The sequence below is a fragment of the Danio aesculapii genome, chromosome 16 (assembly GCF_903798145.1).
Source record: "Danio aesculapii chromosome 16, fDanAes4.1, whole genome shotgun sequence".
NCBI classification, from domain to species: Eukaryota; Metazoa; Chordata; class Actinopteri; order Cypriniformes; family Danionidae; genus Danio; species Danio aesculapii.
In genome coordinates, this window is record NC_079450.1 from 11462055 (window position 1) to 11484784 (window position 22730).

General features: G+C 35.9%; 2 protein-coding genes across 4 annotated transcripts in view; one reads left to right on the top strand and one right to left on the bottom strand.

Moving 5' to 3' along the window:
- Positions 1-1613: 1613 nt before the first annotated feature.
- Positions 1614-6668, bottom strand: LOC130243188 (sialoadhesin). 2 transcript variants are annotated; one of them, XR_008839124.1, is made up of 4 exons: positions 6551-6668; positions 4957-5352; positions 2179-2321; positions 1614-2092 (listed from the first exon to the last, which is right to left on the bottom strand). XR_008839124.1 is itself a non-coding variant. In XM_056475272.1 (4 exons), the coding sequence occupies exons 1-4, from the start codon at positions 6603-6605 to the stop codon at positions 2068-2070; spliced, it is 576 nt and encodes a 191-aa protein (XP_056331247.1). In that variant the 5' UTR covers positions 6606-6668; the 3' UTR covers positions 1614-2067. The 2 variants fall into 2 exon arrangements, 1 of the variants encoding a protein (XP_056331247.1); XM_056475272.1 differs by having other exon boundaries at positions 2179-2278.
- A 4254-nt stretch (positions 6669-10922) lies between these two features.
- Positions 10923-22730, top strand: part of hpn (hepsin) — a 35681-nt gene continuing 23873 nt past the window's right edge. Inside the window, exons 1-2 of one of the 2 annotated variants that reach the window (XM_056475263.1) lie at positions 10923-11120; positions 11749-11850. In XM_056475263.1, coding sequence (XP_056331238.1) covers positions 11832-11850 — 19 coding nt within the window. In that variant the 5' untranslated portion in view covers positions 10923-11120; positions 11749-11831. The remainder of the gene's footprint in view (positions 11121-11748; positions 11851-22730) is intronic. The other variant, XM_056475264.1, reaches the window with a different exon arrangement.

Genomic DNA, 22730 nt, shown 5'->3' on the forward strand with positions numbered 1-22730 from the left:
TGGATTTACATGAAATGGCACGTATTAGAAAACGTGCCCCAGTAACATTTTGAGATTGTCAAAAATGTACACGATGCCCTCTAGTGGATTTGTGAAAACAAAAACTGCAAGACAACGCTCTCAAATATGTCGAATATTCTGGGAACATATTTCCAATGAGCCTGGGTGGCTCAAAACACTTAAAAATTAAATACATTTGCCTAATAAATTGGATGTAATTTAATTAAATATATACATTTGTCTTACTGAAGCATGTATTACACAAAATAATACTACCAAAAAGGTTATGAACCAGTAAAAAAAATAAATAAATTAATTTATTAATTTAAAAAAATAAATAAATAAAAATAAAAATCACACTGGTGACTATCCTGTCAGCTAATAAAAGAAAACAATAGTCAAAAGTCTACAATTCACAGTGGCTACAACATACACGAGTCAGAATTTGGCATAAAAAAAAAAACATAATATGGATCCATCTATTGTTTATGGTTCAGGCTGCTGGTGATGAACTGGTGTAACTGAAAAGTTTTTGGAACACTTCAGTCTACTTTGTACCAATTGAGCATCTTTTAAACACCACAGTCTAACTGATGGCCTACTATTGCTGACCGTGTCCATCCCATTTTGACCAATAATGCATTATGTAAAAAAAGTGAATTCACACAATACTCAATCAGCTTCCAAAGTCACCAGATATCAACCCAATAGAGTATGATTGGGATGTGCTGGAACAGGAGATTCACATCATAGGTGTATAGCAAAACTAAATAAAAAGATTAATCTGCAGCATCTCTGTGATGCTCTCTTGTCAATATAGACCAACATCTCAGAAAGAAGTTTCTAGCACCAGGCAAAGGTGGCTCCAAATGCCAATTCTAAAGGTATGTGTGCAAGTATTTGTATTCATAAAAAGTAGACCTTTTTTTACAACATTGCATTATTTAAAGGGCACCTATGATGAAAATCATCTTTTGTAAGTGGTGTTGACAAAACTGCGTGTAAGTATAGTGTGTACACAGTCATATTGAAGTGATAGAAACACCAAGTCTCTTTTTTAGATTTCTTGACGTTGGTTTACCCGCCCACCAAAATGATTGACAGATTAAGTTTAGTAAAGCTAAACACGAATGTGTGTGTGCGAACTTTATAACAACATTGTGTGTGACTCATCGTTGCAGAAAGGCTTGAATTAACTCCTCAACAAGTAACCTTTGGGACAGTTACGGCGATCTGCTTCATTCTTGTCTGACACTGTGCTGTTTATCTACACACATCAGGGCAATGCAGAGAGATCCCTGCAGCACTCTGGGAATGGTGGGCATTTGCATTAAAGGCACAGGCAACAAAAACAGCTACAATGTCTTAACAGTTCAAATTTCCCAGATTCAGAAAGGTATAATAAATAGTCTAATGGGTATTTTGAGCTGAAACTTTACAGACACATTCTGGAGACACAAAAGACTTCTCTTAAATCTTGAAAAGGGGGTAAAATAGGTCCCTTTTAACATAAACGGGTAGATAGGGGGTTTGGGTCATTGGAAATCTAGGATTTCTTATTTAATGCTGATTTGTAAATAAACCAACCATTAAAAACCAAAGATTTACCACAATTTTGCGGTGAATTGTTTCTTTAATAATACCAATTGCTTTTATATTGAAATAATAGTTCATAGATGACAGCACAATTCTGTACAATGTACATTAGGCATCCACAATATTGAATAAAACTTTGTAGCAGTAATTAATTAATTAATTAATTCTTTTCAAAGACTCTCTGAAGACCACTAATGTTGATCCATTGGCAGAGGTCAGCGCGTTCACCCATACAGCAACACAGCAGTCATGCAAAATATTAAATACAATGCGATATACAGTAGACAACAACATTAAGCAGTTTGATGTGCAGAAAATAATATAAATAGATAAATATCTGACAAAAAGTGTCTTCAAAGGATGTAAAGGTTGCTGCAAACTGTAAAAAGCAGAAGCATCATTTCTTATCACAGTGACCAGTTTTTTCCCCATCCTCTGTGGTACTGTCGTAATACAGCATCAATTCCTTGTTCAAAGTGATCTTGACCTCTGGCTCCTGAAAGACAAAGCCAAATATAATCACTGTTTAAGAAATGATACTAAACAAGACACTTTTTGAGGCAGTGTAAGTGCTTTGCTTACCGTGATTTATTTCTGATGAATAGTAAAACGCATGCTATTATTATAAGAATGACAATAACTCCAAACACAATGCCAACAGTGGATGAAGATGCGCTTTTTGCTGTGAAGAAATTACAGGACGATGTTATTCTTATAGATTGTATCTGTCAGAAAAAAAGACAAACATCGCAACATGACTTCCTGTCTAGCGCTGACTCGCCAGTCAGTCAGTATTGACACATTTAAAATGTCATGTGGTAAGCCATGTAAGGTCGAACAGTCATTGTTTGAATAATTTTGAGTTTTTGAAATAAAACTCCAGCAGCGGAGGTCAAAAGAGAAGCTGTTTCTCTAAGGAAGTGTGTCTGTTTTGAGGAAATGTGTTTTCTGCTATCATATGGAGCTGAAATTTTCTGTTGACTGAAAAAAGTTTCTGTTTTACTTCTGTGTGAGAACAATAGTTCAGTTTTGTTGATTGTTTTGGTGCTGTTTTGTCTCACATATTAATCTTAACCATCAAGATTTTTCCTTTAAAAAAAACTGAATTCTTAATACTTCATTATTTAAAGTAGAAAGGAATTATATTGACAGAATGAGAAATATTATTATACTTAACACTGAGAACAATATTGTATTTGATAGTAACTTTAACATGTTCAATTATTATGACATTTTCAAACATTCATTCACTCATTTTCCTTCTTAAAGTCTGATTTATACTTCTGCTTCAAGTGCACGCGCATGCTACGGCGCAGCCTACATGTGGACGCATAGCTCTCGTCGTGGACCTCTCAAAAAATGTAACTACACGTCGCAACAACATGTAGCGCAAGCTCTGTGAGTCCTCGCTCCTTTTCCCAATACCAACCCTGACACACCATTTTCAAACATTCTTTCATTCATTTTCTTTTCGGCTTAGTCCCTTTATTAATCAGGGGTTGCCACAGCGTAATGAACCGGCAACTTATCCAGCATATGTTTTACACAGCGGATGCCCTACCAGCCACAACCCAACACTGGGAAACACCCATACACACTCTTTCACACTCATACACTACGACCAATTTAGCTTATTCAACTTATAGTGCATTTCTTTGGAGTGTTGGGAAACCGGAGCACCCAGAGGAAACCCACACGAACACTGGGAGGACATGCAAACTCCACACAGAAATGTTAACTGACCCAGCCGGGGCTCAAACAAGCGACCTTCTTTCTGTGAGGCGATCGCGCTATCCACTTGCCATCGTGACGCCCCCATTTTCAAACAAAAAGAATAAAATATTAATTTTATATTATTATCATTTTATTATTGGCAACTAAATAGTTAATACATAATGCATTAACTAACATGAACTAAGGAGTGCTTATATAAATAATACTTGTATCTGCAGATCTGCGTAAAAGTTGCTAAATTCTTAAATAGCTTTTAGAATTCTATAAAATAATTGGTACATTTTTTAAATATTATTTAACACAACAAAACTGGACATTTTACTATAAATACTGGCTGTAAATTAAATATAATAATGCTGTAAAAAATTCTTGCAAGGTCCTGTTGCGAGTCCCCAATGCATGTATTAGGGCTGCACAATATATTGTTTCAGCATCGATATCGCAATGTGTCCATCCGCATTCGCAAGATATGCAATGTTCAGTTGGGATTAGAAGGCAAGAAACCACAGGTCAAAACAGACGAAATTGGTGGAGACTCTGCAGAATTTAACCAAAATAGAGTAAAAGTTTATCATCTTCATGTGTTTTTTAGTCCTGTGACCTTTAAATGTTAGCATTTAAATACAATTTAAAAGCATTTTAATAGGGCATAAATGTTTAATGCAGATTTATTTTATTGAATTATTTATATGATGAAGAATTTGCAGTGTTATCTTACATTTTACATTTACACAGAAAACCATAAGCCATGGTTTATTTCACTTTAATATTTGCTCCATTGTGTTTATTTATGACTGTAGTTTGACTGTTATATGTATATTATAAATTACATAGAAATATATTTATATTTTACTCCCATCCGAAATCATCCCAATCAGTCTAAAGTAGTATCTTTCCAAATAGAGTTAAGTCTTCAGGTGAAATTGTATATATATCGCAATATATATTGTAGAGAAATGTCAAATTTTTCCAATATCGTGCAGTCCTAGCATGTTTTACACATCAGATGGCCTTCCAGCTGCAACCCAGTATTGGGAAACAACCAAACACACATTCACACACATACACTATGGCCAATTTAGTTAATCCAATTCACCTATAGCGCATGTCTTTGGATTGTGGGAGAAACCGGAGCACCCGGAGGAAACCCACGCCAACATGGGGAGAACATGCAGAAACTCCACACAGAAATGCCAATTGACCCAGCCGGGACTCGATTCAGCTACCTTTCTGCTGTGAGGCAACATTGCTAACCACTGAGCCACGGTGTTGCCCAGCATGTATATGTTTTCCTTGAAATATAATAATCTTGTTTTAGGTTTTAAGTAAGTTTATTTAAATTACCCCATTGCCAAATATCTAGATAAGAAAATAATTATTAATTATTATATGAATAATTATAAATTACAAGTTTATTTTATGCTTGTTACAGTGTAACATTAGTTAATTACATGTACTTATTATATAATTAGGGCTAGAATTTGGCTTAGGTGTAGGGTTAATTGCATCTAATTATTCATAGTCAATTGTAGTTAAAATAAAGTGTTACAGAAAGATGTAACTTAAATGCATCACTCAGTATGACATAAAATATTGCACATGTAAATCATAAGAGTCTGATCTTACCTGTCATCAGCTGTGTAACCTGCAGATTCACTCCTCTCTGTCCTGGCAGTTTGGCCTTTTGGTGGTCAGTGATAAAGCGAAACACATACACGCCGCTGTCCGCTGACCTAAGATCAGAGATCATCAGAGAGCAGTTTTTGCTGCCCGTCTGCCCAAAGTACTTGATGCGGCCCTGGTATGAGGGCTCAGGGAATATTCCTGCACTGTGGTACACATATCTCTGCGTAATGCAGCGGCTTTGATTCAAACACCACATTTCTGACAGCACTCGGTGTGGTTTTCCCTGCTCGGAGTCTTCAGGATAGTCATACGTGCATTGGAGGACTACAGAAGAGCCGAGAGGAGAGTAAACTGGATCACTAGGAACTTCCACTATCCAGTCAGCAGCAAAAATGCCTGAAATTAAAGCATACTGTATGAATTTAGAAACATTTGGTGTGTAATTCGTGACCCTGGATGTCAAAATCTTATGTTGCATAGCTATACAGTTTAATATATATATTGGGAATAGCCAAAAATGAGTCAAAATTAGGCGCCACGGTGGCTCAGGGGTTAGCACTGTCGCCTCACAGCAATAAGGTCAGTTTCGAGTCTCGGCTGGGTCAGTTGGTATTTCTGTGTGGAGTTTGCATGTTGTCCCCGTGTTGGTGTGGGTTTCCTCCGGGTAGTCCGGTTTCCCCCACAGCCCAAAGACTTGTGCTATAGGTGAATTGAATAAACTAAATTGGCCGTAGTATATGAGGATGTATGTGAGAGTGTATGGGTGTTTCCCAGTACTGGGTTGCAGTTGGAAGGGCATCCGCTGTGTAAAACATTTGCTGGATAAGTTGGCGGTTCATTCCGCTGTGGCGATCATTGATGAATAAAGGAACTAAGCCGAAGGAAAATTAATGAATGAGTCAAAATTATAAAATTTTGTGCCAAACTTATTATAATATTAGGTAAAGATCACGTTCCATCAAGACATTTTGTACATTTTGGTCTGTAAATCTATCATGAGTTTTTTTTTCCTGTTGTAGATATTTTGAATAATGTTAGCAACTGCCAGGAAAAACGAATACCTTGGAAGTCAATGTTTACCGGTTTTAAACATCTTTCAAAATTTCTTCTTTTCTGTTCAACAGAAAAAAGAAACTCAAATAATGGAATTGGCAAGCAAAGGGTAAGTAAATGATGACAGAGTCAGTTTAAAGACTGTACAGAGAGTGAAATGGGCAAATGAAGTAACACGTGTGAAAACAATTAGTTAATAAGAATATGCACAGTGACTAACAAGTACTGTTATTTTTGACTAACATGCATTGCTAAGCAAGCAATTTGAACAACTTTAAAGGTGATTTTCTGAAATTTTTGGATATTTTGATCTCTCAAAATCAAGATCTTCAAATAGTTGCCAAATATACATCAACAGAAAGCTTATTAATTCAAGAGTCGCATGATGCAGAAATTTCCAAAGATTGACATTTAAGATTAGTTTTGTAATCCAGGGTCACCTATTCTGAAGTTTGAGAATCTGCTGTGCTTGATTAAGGAGTAATGTATTTTAAGTAGGTAGAAGTAAATTTGTGATGTTTAGTATTGAAGTGCGTCTCACCTGAGAGAAGTAGAGATGTCAGGATCCAAACTTCTGCTAGAAGAATCGCAGACATTTTTGTTGCCTCAAGTACTTGCTCATACTGAGCGGTAATGCTGTCAAACCTTGTCTGGTTTTAGTTCCTCCACCTCTTTTGCTGTTATGACATTATTTCCTGCATGTCCTCACTTACATACAGTTGAATTCAGAAAAATTAGCCCCCGTTTATTTCTGTTTAACGGAGAGATTTCTTAACACATTTCTAAACATAATAGTTTAATAGCTCATTTCTAATAACTGATTTATTTTATCTTTGTCATGATGACAGTAAATAATATTTGACTAAATATTTTTCAAGACACTTCTATACAGCTTAAAGTGACGTTTAAAGGCTTAACTAGGTTAATTAGGTTAACTATACTGTAAAAAGTCATTATGCCCCCATAATAATGCCCCCACTCATGCAATACTAGAACCATGTCTATATAACCATGGAAATATATGTACACACAATAACGCCAAAGTTGCGTATTTGTAAAATAAAGAAAATAAACAAGATGCGCTTTCTCTCATGCAGCCTCCATGAATGAGCGCGTCGCAGAAATGATCTGGCTACTTGATGAAAAGAAATGTATGCAGCATCGGCAATCTTCATATTTCCAGCCATTGACTGAGAATAATGCTGCACTATTTTATTAACAAATTATTAAAAGGTTTTATTTTCCCCCAACACACTCATAATCATTACCTTAGCTGGTGCGAGATTTTTGCGCGCGGAATAGGCTATAAGCGCATATATATATATATATATATATATATATATATATATATATATATATATATATATATATATATATATATATATATATATATATAATTTTTTTTTTTTTAATTTAGGCACACCCGTGGCTATGCCCCTGTTAAAAAGGAATTATAGGTTTGATCCTATCGTAATGAGTGCCCTTAAATAATGTAAGTAATAATGTAAGTTAGCCTAGTTATTGGTTGTCTGCAAGAATCAGTGTTTATTGAGATTAAAATTAGATTAAAAAAAAAACTTATTGAACATGAGATTAAAAATATATTGTTATAGCAACCTATGTGACTGCTTTGGGAAATAACACTGGTCGTAGACGTCACAGGATGGCTGATCGTGAAGGAACATGTAGTCTGGCACATTTGCAACCCACAACAAGTCAAGATTTTATCAAGAGAAGAAGAGAAAAAAAAAAAAAAAAAAAAAACGCATGATCTGACATAGTGACTTTCGCAACCGACAATTTTATTGTGTAAAAGTGGCAGAGGAGACACATCAACCAGAAAATGACTGACTATGATGACTGTCTAGGTTGCAAGCAGGATATACATGTTACAGTTAAGTATCTCAGCTACAACATACTGTTAAATCACAGTAACTATATTGCCAATAATTGTAACTTCACAGCAAAATATAGTTAATTCTACAAGAGAATACGGTGAAATCACAGAAATCGGCCTTACTATCTACCTTGTAGTCACATATGGCTGTAATTTCACAGTAATTTAGTGTAAAAAGTGGCTTACTTTGAAAGTAATACAATTATTAGTTTAATTTACTTTTAATTTAGGGTAAAATATTTTACATTGTATCAAAAAACCTCATGTAAACATTTTTTTTTCTGTCATTACGTTTTTTAAGGTGAGCACTGAATTTAAGAGAGAAGCCACTGCGCACCGTGGATCTTTACAGCTGCTGAGGAGCTCTTGGAGTAAGAGAGAGATGTAAGACTAAAGGTAGAGTTTCTGACATTTATCATGTTTACAGTTTCTGACTGTATGTCATAACATAATAACAGATTGTTAACATATTTTCTCTTTTATTTATTTTTTTCTTACTGTTGCTCAATGGTGTTGGACAATGAAGAACCGACAAGAACTGAACGGCTTGTAATGGCAGTAATGTTGACCTGAATGGGGGCCTTCTTCAAGTGACCGCCTAAAGAGACTGGCATCATCATCATCATCGAAGGTGTTAAAGTTCTTACAGACCTTATCTTTACCAGACTCAAGAAAACTTTGCTTTCACTCTGCCCAAAGCCCCAGCTGGACTGTTTTGGCCCAAGGTATCTGATCAGGCCCCGGAAGTGACTGCGGAAACGCGACTGGCCCTGGCTCTCATTGGCATGCTCAAGAGTCAAGAGTGAAAACAACATCTACTAATTCTGATACTACTACACCAATGATGTCTACTATTACTGATACTACTACAACTACTACTTCAACAACCACAAATATCATGTTTACTACAATAACTGCTACTATTACAACTACAACAACGATGGCAACCTGAATAACAACAATTGTAGAAATAATAATGGTAACAAAAGTGGAAGTAATAATATTAATGATAATAGTGAGGAGGTGAGGGGAGGTTGGGATTTCAGGAAGAGGACAAATAATAATAATACTAATAATAATAATAATAATAATAATAAGTAGAAGTAGAAGAAGAGAAAATATAAAAGAAGAAATAGAAAGTAGAAAAAAAGGAAAGGAAGAAAGGTATAAAAATAAAGTGCAGCAAACAAAACAATCAGAATAATAATAAAGAAAACATTACTATAATAATAATATTATACAAATAATAAGCACACAAAGTAAAGAATAATATTATCAAGAAGAATAACAAGAAATAAATTATATATAAATAAATATAATATAATATAGTTATAATAATATAATTATATAATATAATCAATATAATTATATTATAATATAATATAAATTATTTAATTTAATAAATAATAAAAAAAGATGAAAGATCAAGAGGTGGACAGATACATGTAATAATAACTATAATATACTCATGCTGATAATAATGATAATAGCAATAATAACCACAATAAAACAACAGAATTAATAATAATTTGAGGAGGTGGAGGTTATAAGATCAGCCTTGAAGTGTAGTGTGTTGCTTTGTGATGCATTAAAAAAGTATGACGTATGGCATGGATCAGTCCAGTGCAGTGCCCAGGCTGCCATGACCATGTCACACCTACCCTGTGAATGTAGTATATGTAGAAGGTTTTTTTTATTCAAATAATTGTTATTATTTAATCTGTTGTTGGATCAGCCGAGGGAAGAACTGGTGAAACCAGGCCCTACTTCACATGCATTCTTAATAATTATGCATATAGACACATGTATGTATTTTATACATAACTGCCATGTGGTTATTTTCTGAAAAGTTATTTTACTACTAATTTTAAACATTAAAATTAATTCAAATAGCTACATATGAACTTCTAGCTGCAAAAGTTGTTATTATCATGAGAAAAATAATCACATTTTAAAGTATGAGTTATACTGTAAATAACATGCTTTGTATTTATGACCCATCAGAACTAAACAGCAATATTGTGTAACATACGAGTACAATTCTAATATAAATAGCATTGCTAATGAATAATATAATCATATTTTCTAATTAGGAAATGTTTACTGTTGTTGTAATTGTTATTGCAATTGAATCAATATATCAATTATATATTTACCACATACACCCCCAAACATGATGGGTTGTCGATTTTTGGTGACAAATCTTATTTTGACACATATTTTGGGAAAATGATTTGAATTTTTGCAAAAACTCAATACAATCGGTGCAAATTTACAACCCTTTCATTATGTTAAGCTGTTATTGCCCCATTGACTTCCATTATAAGGCCATTTTTTTATTTCAAAGCCATGACAACATATGATAATTCCTTCTTTATTGTTGGTGGTTTTCCCTGTTGGAAAGAGGTAACAATTGTCGTTTTTACTGTTAAACATCAGTTACAGTGCTAAAAAAAAAAAAAAACCTTGTTTCTGGTGTTTGGAGTATAGTGTGTGTAAGGGAGACCCTTGCACACTTACCTTGATATGTTTGTGGAAAAAAAATGCACCTCAGCTCTCAGAACACAAAAAGTAAATGTATTTACACGCGCTCGCACACACAAACACACACTATAATGTGCTGTGTTACTCCATTTCAACACTTTTACACAGGCCTATATCTAAAGGGTTAAGGCTGCCAGTAGAACATTACACATTCGACCTCCTCCCAACAGGGAAAACCACCAACACTCAAGAAATGTATGATTATATTTGCAGTCATGGCTTTGCAATCGTTAAAATGGAAGTCACTTGGACACAGAAAGCCATGAACGCAACAAAAGGGTGGTAAATTTGAACAGTGCACAAGGGTTAAACACAAAATTGTTTGGTGGGGTGCTTCAACTGATGCTCCGTTCCTAAAAGTGAAATGCACGCACACATACTCACCTGTCCAGCGAGCGCGCGCCCTCGCACACCTGCGCTCCCCTGAGCCTCCGCACTGACCGGAAGAGGGCGGTTTCCACACTAGCGAACAGCGGAGAAACAGCGGACAGCCTGAAGACAAGAGCCGGAAAACAGGAGCTTCATTTAACACCAAATAAAAGAGCCAAAGACTCCGGGGAAACGGAAATGTCAACGCGAATATCGGGAGAAAACAACTGATTAACTTTTTTTTCAACTCTTTGTTACTTATTCACGAGTTTATTCAAGAACCTGAAGTGAAGAGGTGAAGGTGAGAGGTGGTTTTTACTCTTATCATCAGCATTAGACGATTAAATCTAAAAAAAAAAGAGGAAAATAGTTTTTTATGATTTTTATATCCAGTTTAATCCAATCTAATATCCTCGTGTGAAAAATCTGTCTCACCGTCAAACTGCATTTTTCATTCATGCAAAATAGCCTCCAAAAATTTCAGCTTTTTAATTAACAATTCAATTAAATAAGTCATGTGCTCAGAAAATACATGTGAAAATTGTAACCATTAGAAAGAAGTGAACAAGTTACTCAACTCGACTCTAGAAACATTTCAGCTAGATCTAAAACTCAAAACTATATTTTAATCGTCTTAAAGTTTAACATTACACACAGTAGTAAGCTCATTACACTTCAACCATTTTTATCTTAATTATTAATGAAAAATAAAGTAGTGTAAATATTGTGTAAATATTACACAAGGTATTAAAAGTTTGTTTTTAAAATACCTGGTTGAATTCTTTTTTTATCAAGGATTAATAATAGCACCGACTGTAATCCTCAGATTTTTTTTCTCAGTTTGCCCTTTGGTTTATTTAACTTGCTTAACCAATCTTTGCCCATGACATTAGTTATATTATTTTCTATCAATTTCTTAACATTTTCAGGTCTGAAAGAACGTCAAGTCAGAGTTTTTGAGGAGGAATCATCCATTGGAAGCTTATATTTCATCTTTCTTATTTGGATAAACATGTCAGAGAAGAAGGTCGGTGAGTGCTGAGCTATTTCTCTCTTTTTTTTCTGACATCAGACGACTGATGTGTTAAAGATTAACCGAGCTGTCCTGTGATGGGTCATGTACTCGATTTGTTTTGGTCGGTCTGGATCTGTGTTATTTTTTGACAAAAGGCCAAAAGGTGTCAAGACATTACATGATGTGATGTGACCATATGGCTGTTTTTATATGGACAAACAACCAAAATATTTGTTTTATAAACTTTTTATTTATATGAACTTGTGTATTTAGATTAACTAGAACTTTGGTTGTTTAAGGTGCTTTATGGTTGAATACTTATGTTTGGTTTAATTATTATTAAGTACGATACAGCTTTTAAAATATAAATATCTACACTCACCAGCCACTTTATTAGGTACACCTTACTAGTACCGGGTTGAATCCCCTTTTGCCTCCAGAACTGCCTTAATCCTTCATGGCAAAGATTCAACAAGGTACTGGAAATATTCCTCAGAGATTTTTCTCCATATTGACATGATAACATCACGCAGTTGCTGCAGATTTGTCTGCTGCACATCCATGATGCAAATCTCCTGCTCCACCACATCTCAAAAGTGCTCTATTGGATTGAGATCTGGTGACTGTGAAGGCCATTTGAGTACAGTGAACTCATTGTCATGTTCAGGAAACCAGTCTGAGATGATTCACACTGACATGGCGCGTTATCCTGCTGAAAGTAGCCATGGGTGTACACTGTGGTCATAAGGGGATGGACATGGTCAGCAACAATACTCAAGTAGGATGTGGTGTTGAAACCATGTTCAATTTGTACTAATGGGCCCAAAGTGTGCCAAGCAAATATGCTCCACACCATTACACCACCACCAGCAGCCTGAACCACTGGCAGATTGGATCCAAGCTTTCATGTTGTTGAGGCCAAAGTCTGACCCTACCCTCCGAATGTCACGGCAGAAATGGAGACTCATCAGAGCAGGCAACGTTTTTCCAATTTTCTATTGTCCAACTTTGGTGAGCCTGTGTGAATTGTACCCTCAGTTTCCTGTTTTTAGCTGACAGGAGTGGCACCTGGTCTTCTGCTGCTGTAGCCCATCTGCCTCAATGTTGGATGTGTTGTGGTTTCAGAGATCCTCTTCTGCAGTTGTAACGAGTGATTATTTGAGTTACTGTTGCTTTTCTACCAGCTCAAACCAGTCTGGCCATTCTCCTCTGACCTCTGGCATCAACAAGGTATTTGTGCCCTCAGAACTGCTGCTCACTGGATATTTTCTCTTTTTCAGACTATTCTCTGTAAACCCTAGAGATGGTTGTGCGTGAAAATCCCAGTAGATCAGCAGTTTCTGAAATACTCAGACCAGCCCATCTGACACCAACAACCATGCCACGTTCAAAGTCACTTAAATCACCTTTCTTCCCCATTCTGATGCTCGGTTTGAACTGCAGCAGATCGTCTTGACCATGTCTACATGCCTAAATGTATTGAGTTGCTGCCATGTGATTGGCTGATTAGAAATTTGCGTTAACGAGCAGTTGGAGTGGTGTACCTAATAAAGTGGCCGGTGAGTGTATGCGTCAAAGAAAAGGCGTTGCGTAAACAACAAAAGCGTGTTATAAACCACTTTTTTGTCTTTAAATGTAGAATAACTATGACATCTGTGGTTATTTTAGTTGCTTTATGGATACACACTTATGTTTGGTTTAATTATTATTATTATTATTATTATGTAAGATACAGCTTTTAAAATATAAATATATATGTATGTTAAAGTAGAAAAGGTGCTGAGCAAAACAACAAAAGTGTATTATATATTTATATTTTTTACTTTAAATTTAGATTAACTACAACAACTGTGGTTGCGTTAGGTGCTTTATGGATACACACTTATGTTTGATTTAATTATTACTATATAAAATACAGCTTTTACATTATAAATATATATATGGGTCAAAGAAGAAAAGGTGTTGAGCAAAACAACAAAAGCGTATTACAGATTTATATTTTTTACTTTAAATTTATTTCCCGTATATCATCTATTCATTTTTAAGAAGGGTTGACTAGTTCTTTATAATTTTTACATTTGGATTAGGATTAGCTCGTAGAGTATGGATGCTTTCAAAGTCTATCCTCTATAGCAGGGGTTCCCAAACTTTTTAGCTTACGACCCCCAAAATAACAATTCCAATGAATCATGACCCCACTATCCTTGAAGGAGGTTATAAACACTAACATTTCACACAACGGTGCAAACACACCAATAGGAACTATATAACATTGACAACACAAAAAAAGTGCAACAGTATAACAACCATCTAATGTTTTATAGTCATTATTCATTTGTTTAATTTAATATTAACCTCACTTAACGAGAATGGTGGGCCCAATGTGTATAGCGCAAGACTATTCTTGGTTTAATTTTGAAGACCGGCACTTCTCCATGTTCAATTGGGGCCTTTGTTTTAATGTATGTGAATGCAGTAATGGTGTCCAAGATTAACAATGGGCCATAAAAATACAACTAATGCTATTGCTGTGTCATTAATCAAGCATAATAACCCCAGGGGTCGCAATCCAATCCAATTTTTTTTAATGTAACTAATAAATACTATTATTTAACTTCTGTAGGTTATGGATAAAATCTGGTAATTCTAATAACAGTATAATAACATATATAAGATTTTTTAGAAATCACCTAATAACCCCCACTCATTGTCTCTCAACCCGCCAGGGGGTCCCGACCCCCACTTTGGGAACTGCTGCTCTATAGGACCGGCCACAAAATGTAATAAACATCTGGGACAAAACATTACCGGATTAGTAGAGAGTGCATTCATTTACCTGTAGAATCAACATTCAGATATTTAGTCGATACACTTTAAATTTAAGTGCAAAGCTTGAATCATCCAGGTATAGCCATTTTGAGTGAGCAAGAATGAAAGAGAGAGAGAGAGAGAGAGAGAGAGAGAGAGAGAGAGAGAGAGAGAGAGAGAGAGAGAGAGAGAGAGAGAGAGAGAAAGAGAGAGAGAGCAGTGAACCATGAAGAAGCTCTGTCTCATACAAGCCCCTACTCAAGACAAAAGTAGTACTTGTTCTCTGGTCAAATGGGTCACGGCAAGTACTGTAGAAACAGTCTGAGGCAGTGGGGAAAAACTCACCAATGAAACCAGAGAGAGCAAACATTAAAAAAAAAAATCACACTGTTTCATATTTGTTCTGACCACTAATGTAGCCACTGAAGGCTGAGCATAGACTAAACGTCACTGGTCACATGTGGATGTGTCCTTTCAGGCACGTTTTTGTTTAAGCTTGCATCAGTGATCAAGACATTATACAGCTGTAATTATTATAGATGGTTTCAGTCTAATATGCAGTATGCTCACTTTATTAGCCACACCATTTATTACCATGTTAAACCACATTTTTACTTTAGAATTGCTTTAATTCTTCATGGCATAGATTCAACAATTGCTATTAACTTTTTTTTTTAAAGAAATTTTGCCCAATGTTGACATTTCAGCACATTTTAAAGTTGCTATATTGGATTTAGCTCGAGAGATTGTGGAGATATTTGAGTTCAGTGAACTCTTTAGATGGGTTGCCATGCTATAACATGAAGCAAATCTTATCAAAGTTTGCAAAATAAGAAAACTGAAGTATTCGTAACGTAGTAACCAACAGTAAACAAGGTATGCATAGTGGATACAGCTGGTTAGTCACATGGGAGTAATGTTTGCCATGTTGTGAGAATTCATTTGGGATTTGCATTCACTTTTGGCCATCTTTGAAAGCCTCTCAGGCAGTATGCTCGGGCATTCGGTCTGAATGGGGAAACATCAAATTCTCCAAAACTACTTGCCAAACTTATGATTACATTACATATTTGCGATCACCAATAAAATTGGAAAATCAGTCTCAGAAAATCAGCATTTTATCAGGTTGCCCGAGCTAATAAGCATGCACACTTAAACGAGATCATGACACCAACCTCATTTATGGCCATTGTACACATTATCATCCTCTGGATAATGCTCATCTAATTGCGCTGCTCTTGTGAAGTAATTCACAACTTGATCTTGATAATGAATCTCCTCCAGAAATGGCAGTGACTCTTTGGTTTGTCAACGTTTGAGTAGTTGCGGTCATGTGATGTCCAATTGACAGGACGCACCTTACCTCACGTTCGTTTCATACAGATTACAAAACAAAAAACTTTTGTTTTCAAGTGTAGTTGGTTAATTTAAAAGTACAGATTTCAAGCTTTATGTGGAAATATTTCTTATGTCTGTGGAGCAAGTATTCGCTGAGATTCCAGTGTGTTTGTTGACCACCAAACTGTCTGGTCTGAGCTTCCCTCCTGGAGAAATGTCAGTCAATAGCAATCTATGATTGGCTCCTGTACTAGTAGGGGGCTTCATTCACCATATTGACAGTAACACTTTTCCCAATTCAAAACTATACGAGTGGCATGTCTTGTGTATTCTAGAGTCATTGGTTATGTCCAAGAAAGTAGTTTGAAATGAAGTGAGCTTTGCCTCTTGGACAACAAATACTGTATATATAAAATTCCATGACTTTCAATGTGAAGTTGAGTATTGTCAAGTTCTACTGTATATGGTTACCTAAAATCAAAATTGGTCCTCTGCTTTTGACCCATCCAAGTACACACACGCACGCACGCACGCACACACACACAAGTGAGGAGTGATAGTGCACAAACACACAGTTTGTGTGTTTTCATTCACTCTCCCCATCTTCAATTCCTGCTGGGACTAGGAATCGAACCTGCGACCTTTTGTTTACAACTTCAACTCATTAACCATTAGGCCAAAACTGTCCTGGCATACATGTCTGGTGTAATATCTGGAACAGACCTTGATTCCATGATATTCCAAAAATTCCATGACCTATGGAAACCCTGACATAATTAGAAACTAAGTAAACTGCACCTACCAAGGTCAGCAACAATATTAACTGTAAAGGCTCAAAGTATGCCAAGAAAACGTGAGCACTACACCGCAAGCATTACACCCTGAAATGTTAATAGAATGCAAAATGGAGCTATGCTTTCCTGTTGAATGATGAAATCCAAACTCATCAGCTCAGGCAACCTTTTCCCAATTTTCTTTTTATTTTCTGTTTATTAAGCGTCACTTTGCTGTAATGACTCGATTCAATTCAATTTTACATCAGCAGAAAAGAAGAAACTTTTGCTGAGTATCACTGGTGTGCTCCTTTTCTTTTTCTTCTGCTGTTGTAGCTCATCTGCTTCACAGTTTGATATGTTGTGTGCTCAGAGATGCTCTTCATTAAGTAATACTGAGTGCTTATTTGAGTTACTGTTATCTTTCTGCTTGCTCAAACCAGCTCAAACTCAAATCTTGTTGTTCTCCTTTAACCTCTGACCTCAAAAAGATCTACCCACAGATCTACATATATTCTCTTTTTTGGGCCAGTCTTGGTAAGTGCTAGATGGCTGTGTGTGAAAATCACTGTAAATCAACAGTTTGTGAAATACACCAATCTGAAAACAGCAACCATTACTATATTCAGAGTCATTTAAATCACCTTTCTTCTACATTCTGATAGTCGGATTGAACTTCAGCAGGTACTCTTGACCTCATCTGCATCTGTAAATGCAGCCATGTGATTGGTTGATTATATATTTGTGTTGATGAGCAGCTGAACAGGTGTGCCAAAAAAGAGACTTGATAGTTTATAATGTTAATCTCACGTCCATGAGAATGTAATGTTATGTAATGATACTGGTTAAAAATGGCATTTAAAAGCACAACACTACAAAGTTCATAGATATCTTTTAATATATACAGGATGCTATTCAGACGCTTACGTCTGATTCACACGTGGCATCAGCGTCATTACTTGCCACTAACTTTAAAAGGGTGATGTTAAGCGTTGCCGAACTGAATTGTGGATCCATAGGCGCCGCTGTAGCAGTGTTGCTTACTGCAGAAGTTGGGAATTTCTCAACTTTTCACATGGAAAACTGTGATGGTCAATATGGACAATGAAGCCCTGCCTACTAGTACAGGAGCCAGTCATCATTCGCTATAGACTGATGTTTTTCCGGGAGATAAGCTCGGACCAGACATGTGCTTTTACAACAGTTTGGTGGTCAACAAATGCACTGGAATCTAGGCCAATACTTGCTTCACAGACATACTGTAAGAAATATATCCACATAAAGCTTGAAATCTCTTTTAAATGAACCACGTGCATTTGAAAACTCTTGAAAAGTTTTGTTGTAATCTGTATGAAACAAACACGAGGTACAGTCTGTCCTGTCTAACGCACATCACATGACAGCAACTACTCAAACGCAAACAAACTTGTAAACAAAGAGTCACTGTCATTTCTAGAGGAGCTTCGCCATCAAGAGCAAGTTGTGGATTACTTCAGAAAAACAGCGCGATCAAACGATCTTTATCCAGAGAATGAATGTTCCTTTCGAGTGTGCAAGCGCATTATCTCGGGCACCCTGAAAAAATGCAGATTTTGTTTGATTCGGATGCTTAGAAATGAACCTTATGAGAAAGTCGTTGTTTAATTTTATTGATGATCCAAAATATGTAATGTAATTCTAAGCTTGGCAAACGGTTTCGGAGAATTAGATTTTTACCCATTCAGACAGAATGCCCGAGCATACCGCCCCAGAGGCGTTTCAAAGATGGCCACTGAGTGAAATGACTTGCCTTAAAGGAACTTTGTTGCGGTCTTTTTTCATTGGCTGATGCTGCTATGATGATCGGTTCCAACTTCAAACACGCCCTCTGTCAAGCGTTAGAGACAACATTTATTTCAGAAAAAATATATGTGAAATACTATAAAAAACATAGCAACTGATGATTAGATTTTTAAGTGAAAGTTGTTCCAGTGATTTAAACCAAAGTGGTGTCCTTGATAAATGTTCCATGTACTTACTATACTAATTACAATTAATTCTGCATAATTAACTAACATTAGACCTAACAATCATCTTAACCCTAATATAGAAAGTACGTGTAATTAATTATAATTCATTAGTAGTTAAATTAACAGTTAAACTAAGCATGTTTACATGGACACCAATTAATCCAATTTTAATGCGATGAAGACAATACTCTAATTAAGAGTCTACCATCTAAACAGCAATTTCTGATTAATTTGACCTGATTAAGGTCATAATCGAACTAGACAGAAATCAGATTAAGATGTGGAGTATGCTGATTTTAGTCACATTATTGAAGTGCAGTACAGACATGTAAACATGACCGGCGTGTAGGATTTTTGCTGCATTTTGCAACAGGATAGTCTACACGCAGGCCTGTTTGACACTATTCTTTGCAACTACCGAGTCAGTGAAAGACCAAAGACCCCTGCATCGCTTTTTCTCATATGATGTGCGGTCTCAAGTTCCATTAAAACAACACTCTTCCAGCAGTTCATACTCGCATCCAATATCTCGTTTGTCACGGGGGGCATGCATGAAATGTTCCAGAATGAAAGTGAAAGTGCCAAACTGCAGTTAAAGTCGACAAATTAAAAATGAAACAACCGAAATTACATGAAACTCAGGAGGAAATGTTGATAGCGCGGTGACGTAATGACGTTAATTGAATTAAGTGCTATAACTGGTAAAACGGGATCTTGAAAGAAACATTCAAAAAGCAACTCATGTAAACACCTTAATCATATAATTGTCTTTTTCAGATTAAAGCCAATTATTCAATTAGTAGTCACTGTAGCAAGGACACCAATTTAAAATGTATTTATTATTGTTGTTGTTTGTTTATATTATAACCAACATTATGCAAATGAGAATTAGTTTAATACTGACAGCTATTTTTTGTGTGCTCACTTTGTGTGCTCATAAAACTGTAATCAGGAAAGAAAATGGACAAAGTTTTTTTAAAGCATACTGATGTTTACTTTGTTGCTGCTGAAATAACCAAATGCACAAGCTACAAAGAATCCTTCCTCTCCTGGGAACAGAATGGGCATCAGCTGCTCATTTGCATTTAAAGGCACACACAAGACAGCATGTTTTGCTTTTACCCCCAAAAAAGACATTCACTGTGCTGTATATTAATTATCCCTATATTACAATACTTCTTAAATAAAAAGGCAAGGTAGGACACTTTTAATAGCTATGAAATCCCTTAAAGATTTGCTTCTAGACGATGCTTCACTATGACCCTTAGGGTTGTGGGTTCAGTGTGATGCAGAGCTGCGTGATTGTTTGCTCTGGGTTTATCAGACAGCACAGTCCCTGCAGTTGTCTGCTGTCGTGTGGTCTACTGTTAATCATCACACCAGAGGCTCACTGTCAGGAAAACACGTTTGGTGATGGTGATGAGCAGGTGCCATCCACATGTGCTGAAACCACTGAGTCATCATTCACAAAATATTACTGAAATATACTATATATTATTTGTATTACTAAAATACTCTGCATCATTAGGCCCCTCTTAAGTTAAGATATATATACTATTATATTTTTGGGCAGAGTCATGGCAAATTGGTACAGTTATACATGTGTTTGTGATACATGGGATAATTCTGGCCTGTATTATATGTTCAATTCACTGCTCTCTGAATATAAATATTCGATGTTGTGAGTTTTTTAAAAACTTATTCATATCAGTGTTGTCACGATACTGGATTTCGATACCAATCAGTACTAAAATTTTAAACACGTCCATTTCCTGCTAACATTTGAGCTGTTCATAAACAGCGCCGATTTGTCATTGTGTTCACATGCTCAACAGAAATGACTGTGATTGGCTGTTAGAGGTGTAAACCTACACTGGTCTCATGGTTCGGTTACCATTATCAATTATTATTATTATTATTATTATTATTATTATTATTATTATTATCAATTCGGTTCAATTCAATATCTCGGTGCATCACGGTGCATTGACGATGCTTTCCACACACAATTTTATATTTTCACAGCAATTCTTGTATTAAAATGTATAAATATATTTATATTTATATACTATTTGTAATACAATTTTGTCCTTTAAAGGTACTGTTTATATATCTGACTGTTTGTATTAAACAACACAAGCGTTTAATAGCAAATAAACAAATATAAATATTTCGCTCGCTTTCTGAGCCTTGTCTAGCAAGTTCTTTCTAACACCCCTTTGATTGGTCAACAGACAGGTCTGCGCTTTCGCTCTTTACCGACGATTGACACTGATAGATGGCATCGGCAATCACAGCTGATCCATGATAGACACGGTGGAGAAAACTCGCTCTGTTGCAGACAGGTGCTCGTGTCTGTATCCAGAAGTATCGCTGTAACAGCCGAGAGCAGAGGAAAAGTCACGCCAGCAGGTCAAATGGCCACAGTGAGAGAGAGAGAAATGGAGTTAACTTTCATTCTCTCAATCGCAGTGAAATAGGGGCTTCTGCTGTCAGTGTCAGTGAAAGACTGTCCAGCAAACACACACATAGTGAAATTGTGCAGAGTTTCTGCGTTTTTTAGTTGGAGCGTTGTAAATACTCGCACTCGCCTCCCTCACCATAGTAAGCTACCACAATATATCGCATATGAGATAAATGACGTCAGTACGTATTAAGCGGTTATGATCTATTACTGAACCGATATCAAATTGTCCGCGTCTGCATCGTGGTGCACCGAAGAAACAATTAATTATGACACCCCTATTGGCCGTGAAGGTCATCAGGGGAAGGTTGCACCAGCATTGCGCAAATTAAAACGTAGCCTAGTTGTGAATTAAAGGGACACTAAGTTGCAATTTAAACACTACTAAATATAATTTTGTGTTGCACCAATGAGGAGCTCGTGATAATATTGTATAATGATACTCACTCGACTCACAACCCTAATTTCCTCCCGAATCTCGCCTTTTTTTTTCGGTCTGTGAAAGAAGGGTTTCATTTTCTTTTAAAGAGTGTTTTGTGTTAATTGTATCCATCAATTAAAATGAGAATTTCCTCATGACTGTGTTTTTCTTCCTCTTTTCTCTTTCATATATAAGATATAAAAAAAAATTAAGTTTAATGTTTTGATAACTTTATGGGTATTACACATGTGTTCATGGCACACGATGCAAGTACTGTATGTGCATAATTTGTTATTAATGACTGATTTTGGTTAAATGTACTATAAAAATGTAATTTACCATTTCATTTTCATTGGACAGTTATATATAGATGCATTAGCTGCAGAATTTTAAAGCAGTTTAACGATTTTAATGCTTTTTATTGGATATTATATCATTCAATGCGATTATGCATGACTTTATGGAGAACTTGCGACCTACTAACTACGTTTTTTCTCAAGAACATGTGGTGCAACTTGAAGTGAGAACAAATTTAGTTACAAACTAGCTAGTAGTTACTAAGCCTCTTGTGTGCACTTACAGGGAGACTGGAGCATTTTAAAAGCAGAGAGGATCAGTTGATTCATCAGCGGATCGCTCGTATGTTAGCTTATAAACTGACCAGCTGATCTTTGTAGCTTTAAAACGTTACAGTGTCACTGTATCTGTAGTTATACCTGGTAAATAGCGGTGAGTTCCCTGAACTGATTACCTTTCAGTGCCAATCACAGTCATTTCTGTTGAGCATGTGAACACAATGGCAAGTCAGCACTGTTTATTAACTCAACAGTGCTCCATTGTTAGCGGAAAATGAATTTTTTTTAAATTTCAGTACCGACTGATATCAAATTCCAATATCTTGACAACACTAATTCATAGCTCTTGATACTATGATACTATGACTATGAAAAAATCCAACTGCACATTTAAGATAAAATACAGATTTTTCTTTTTTCTTAAATTGGATTTACAGTACATTTAGAGAACAAAGATTCAGTACAAGAAACAAATGTTGTTAAAAAATGATAGAGTACCCTAAAAGGT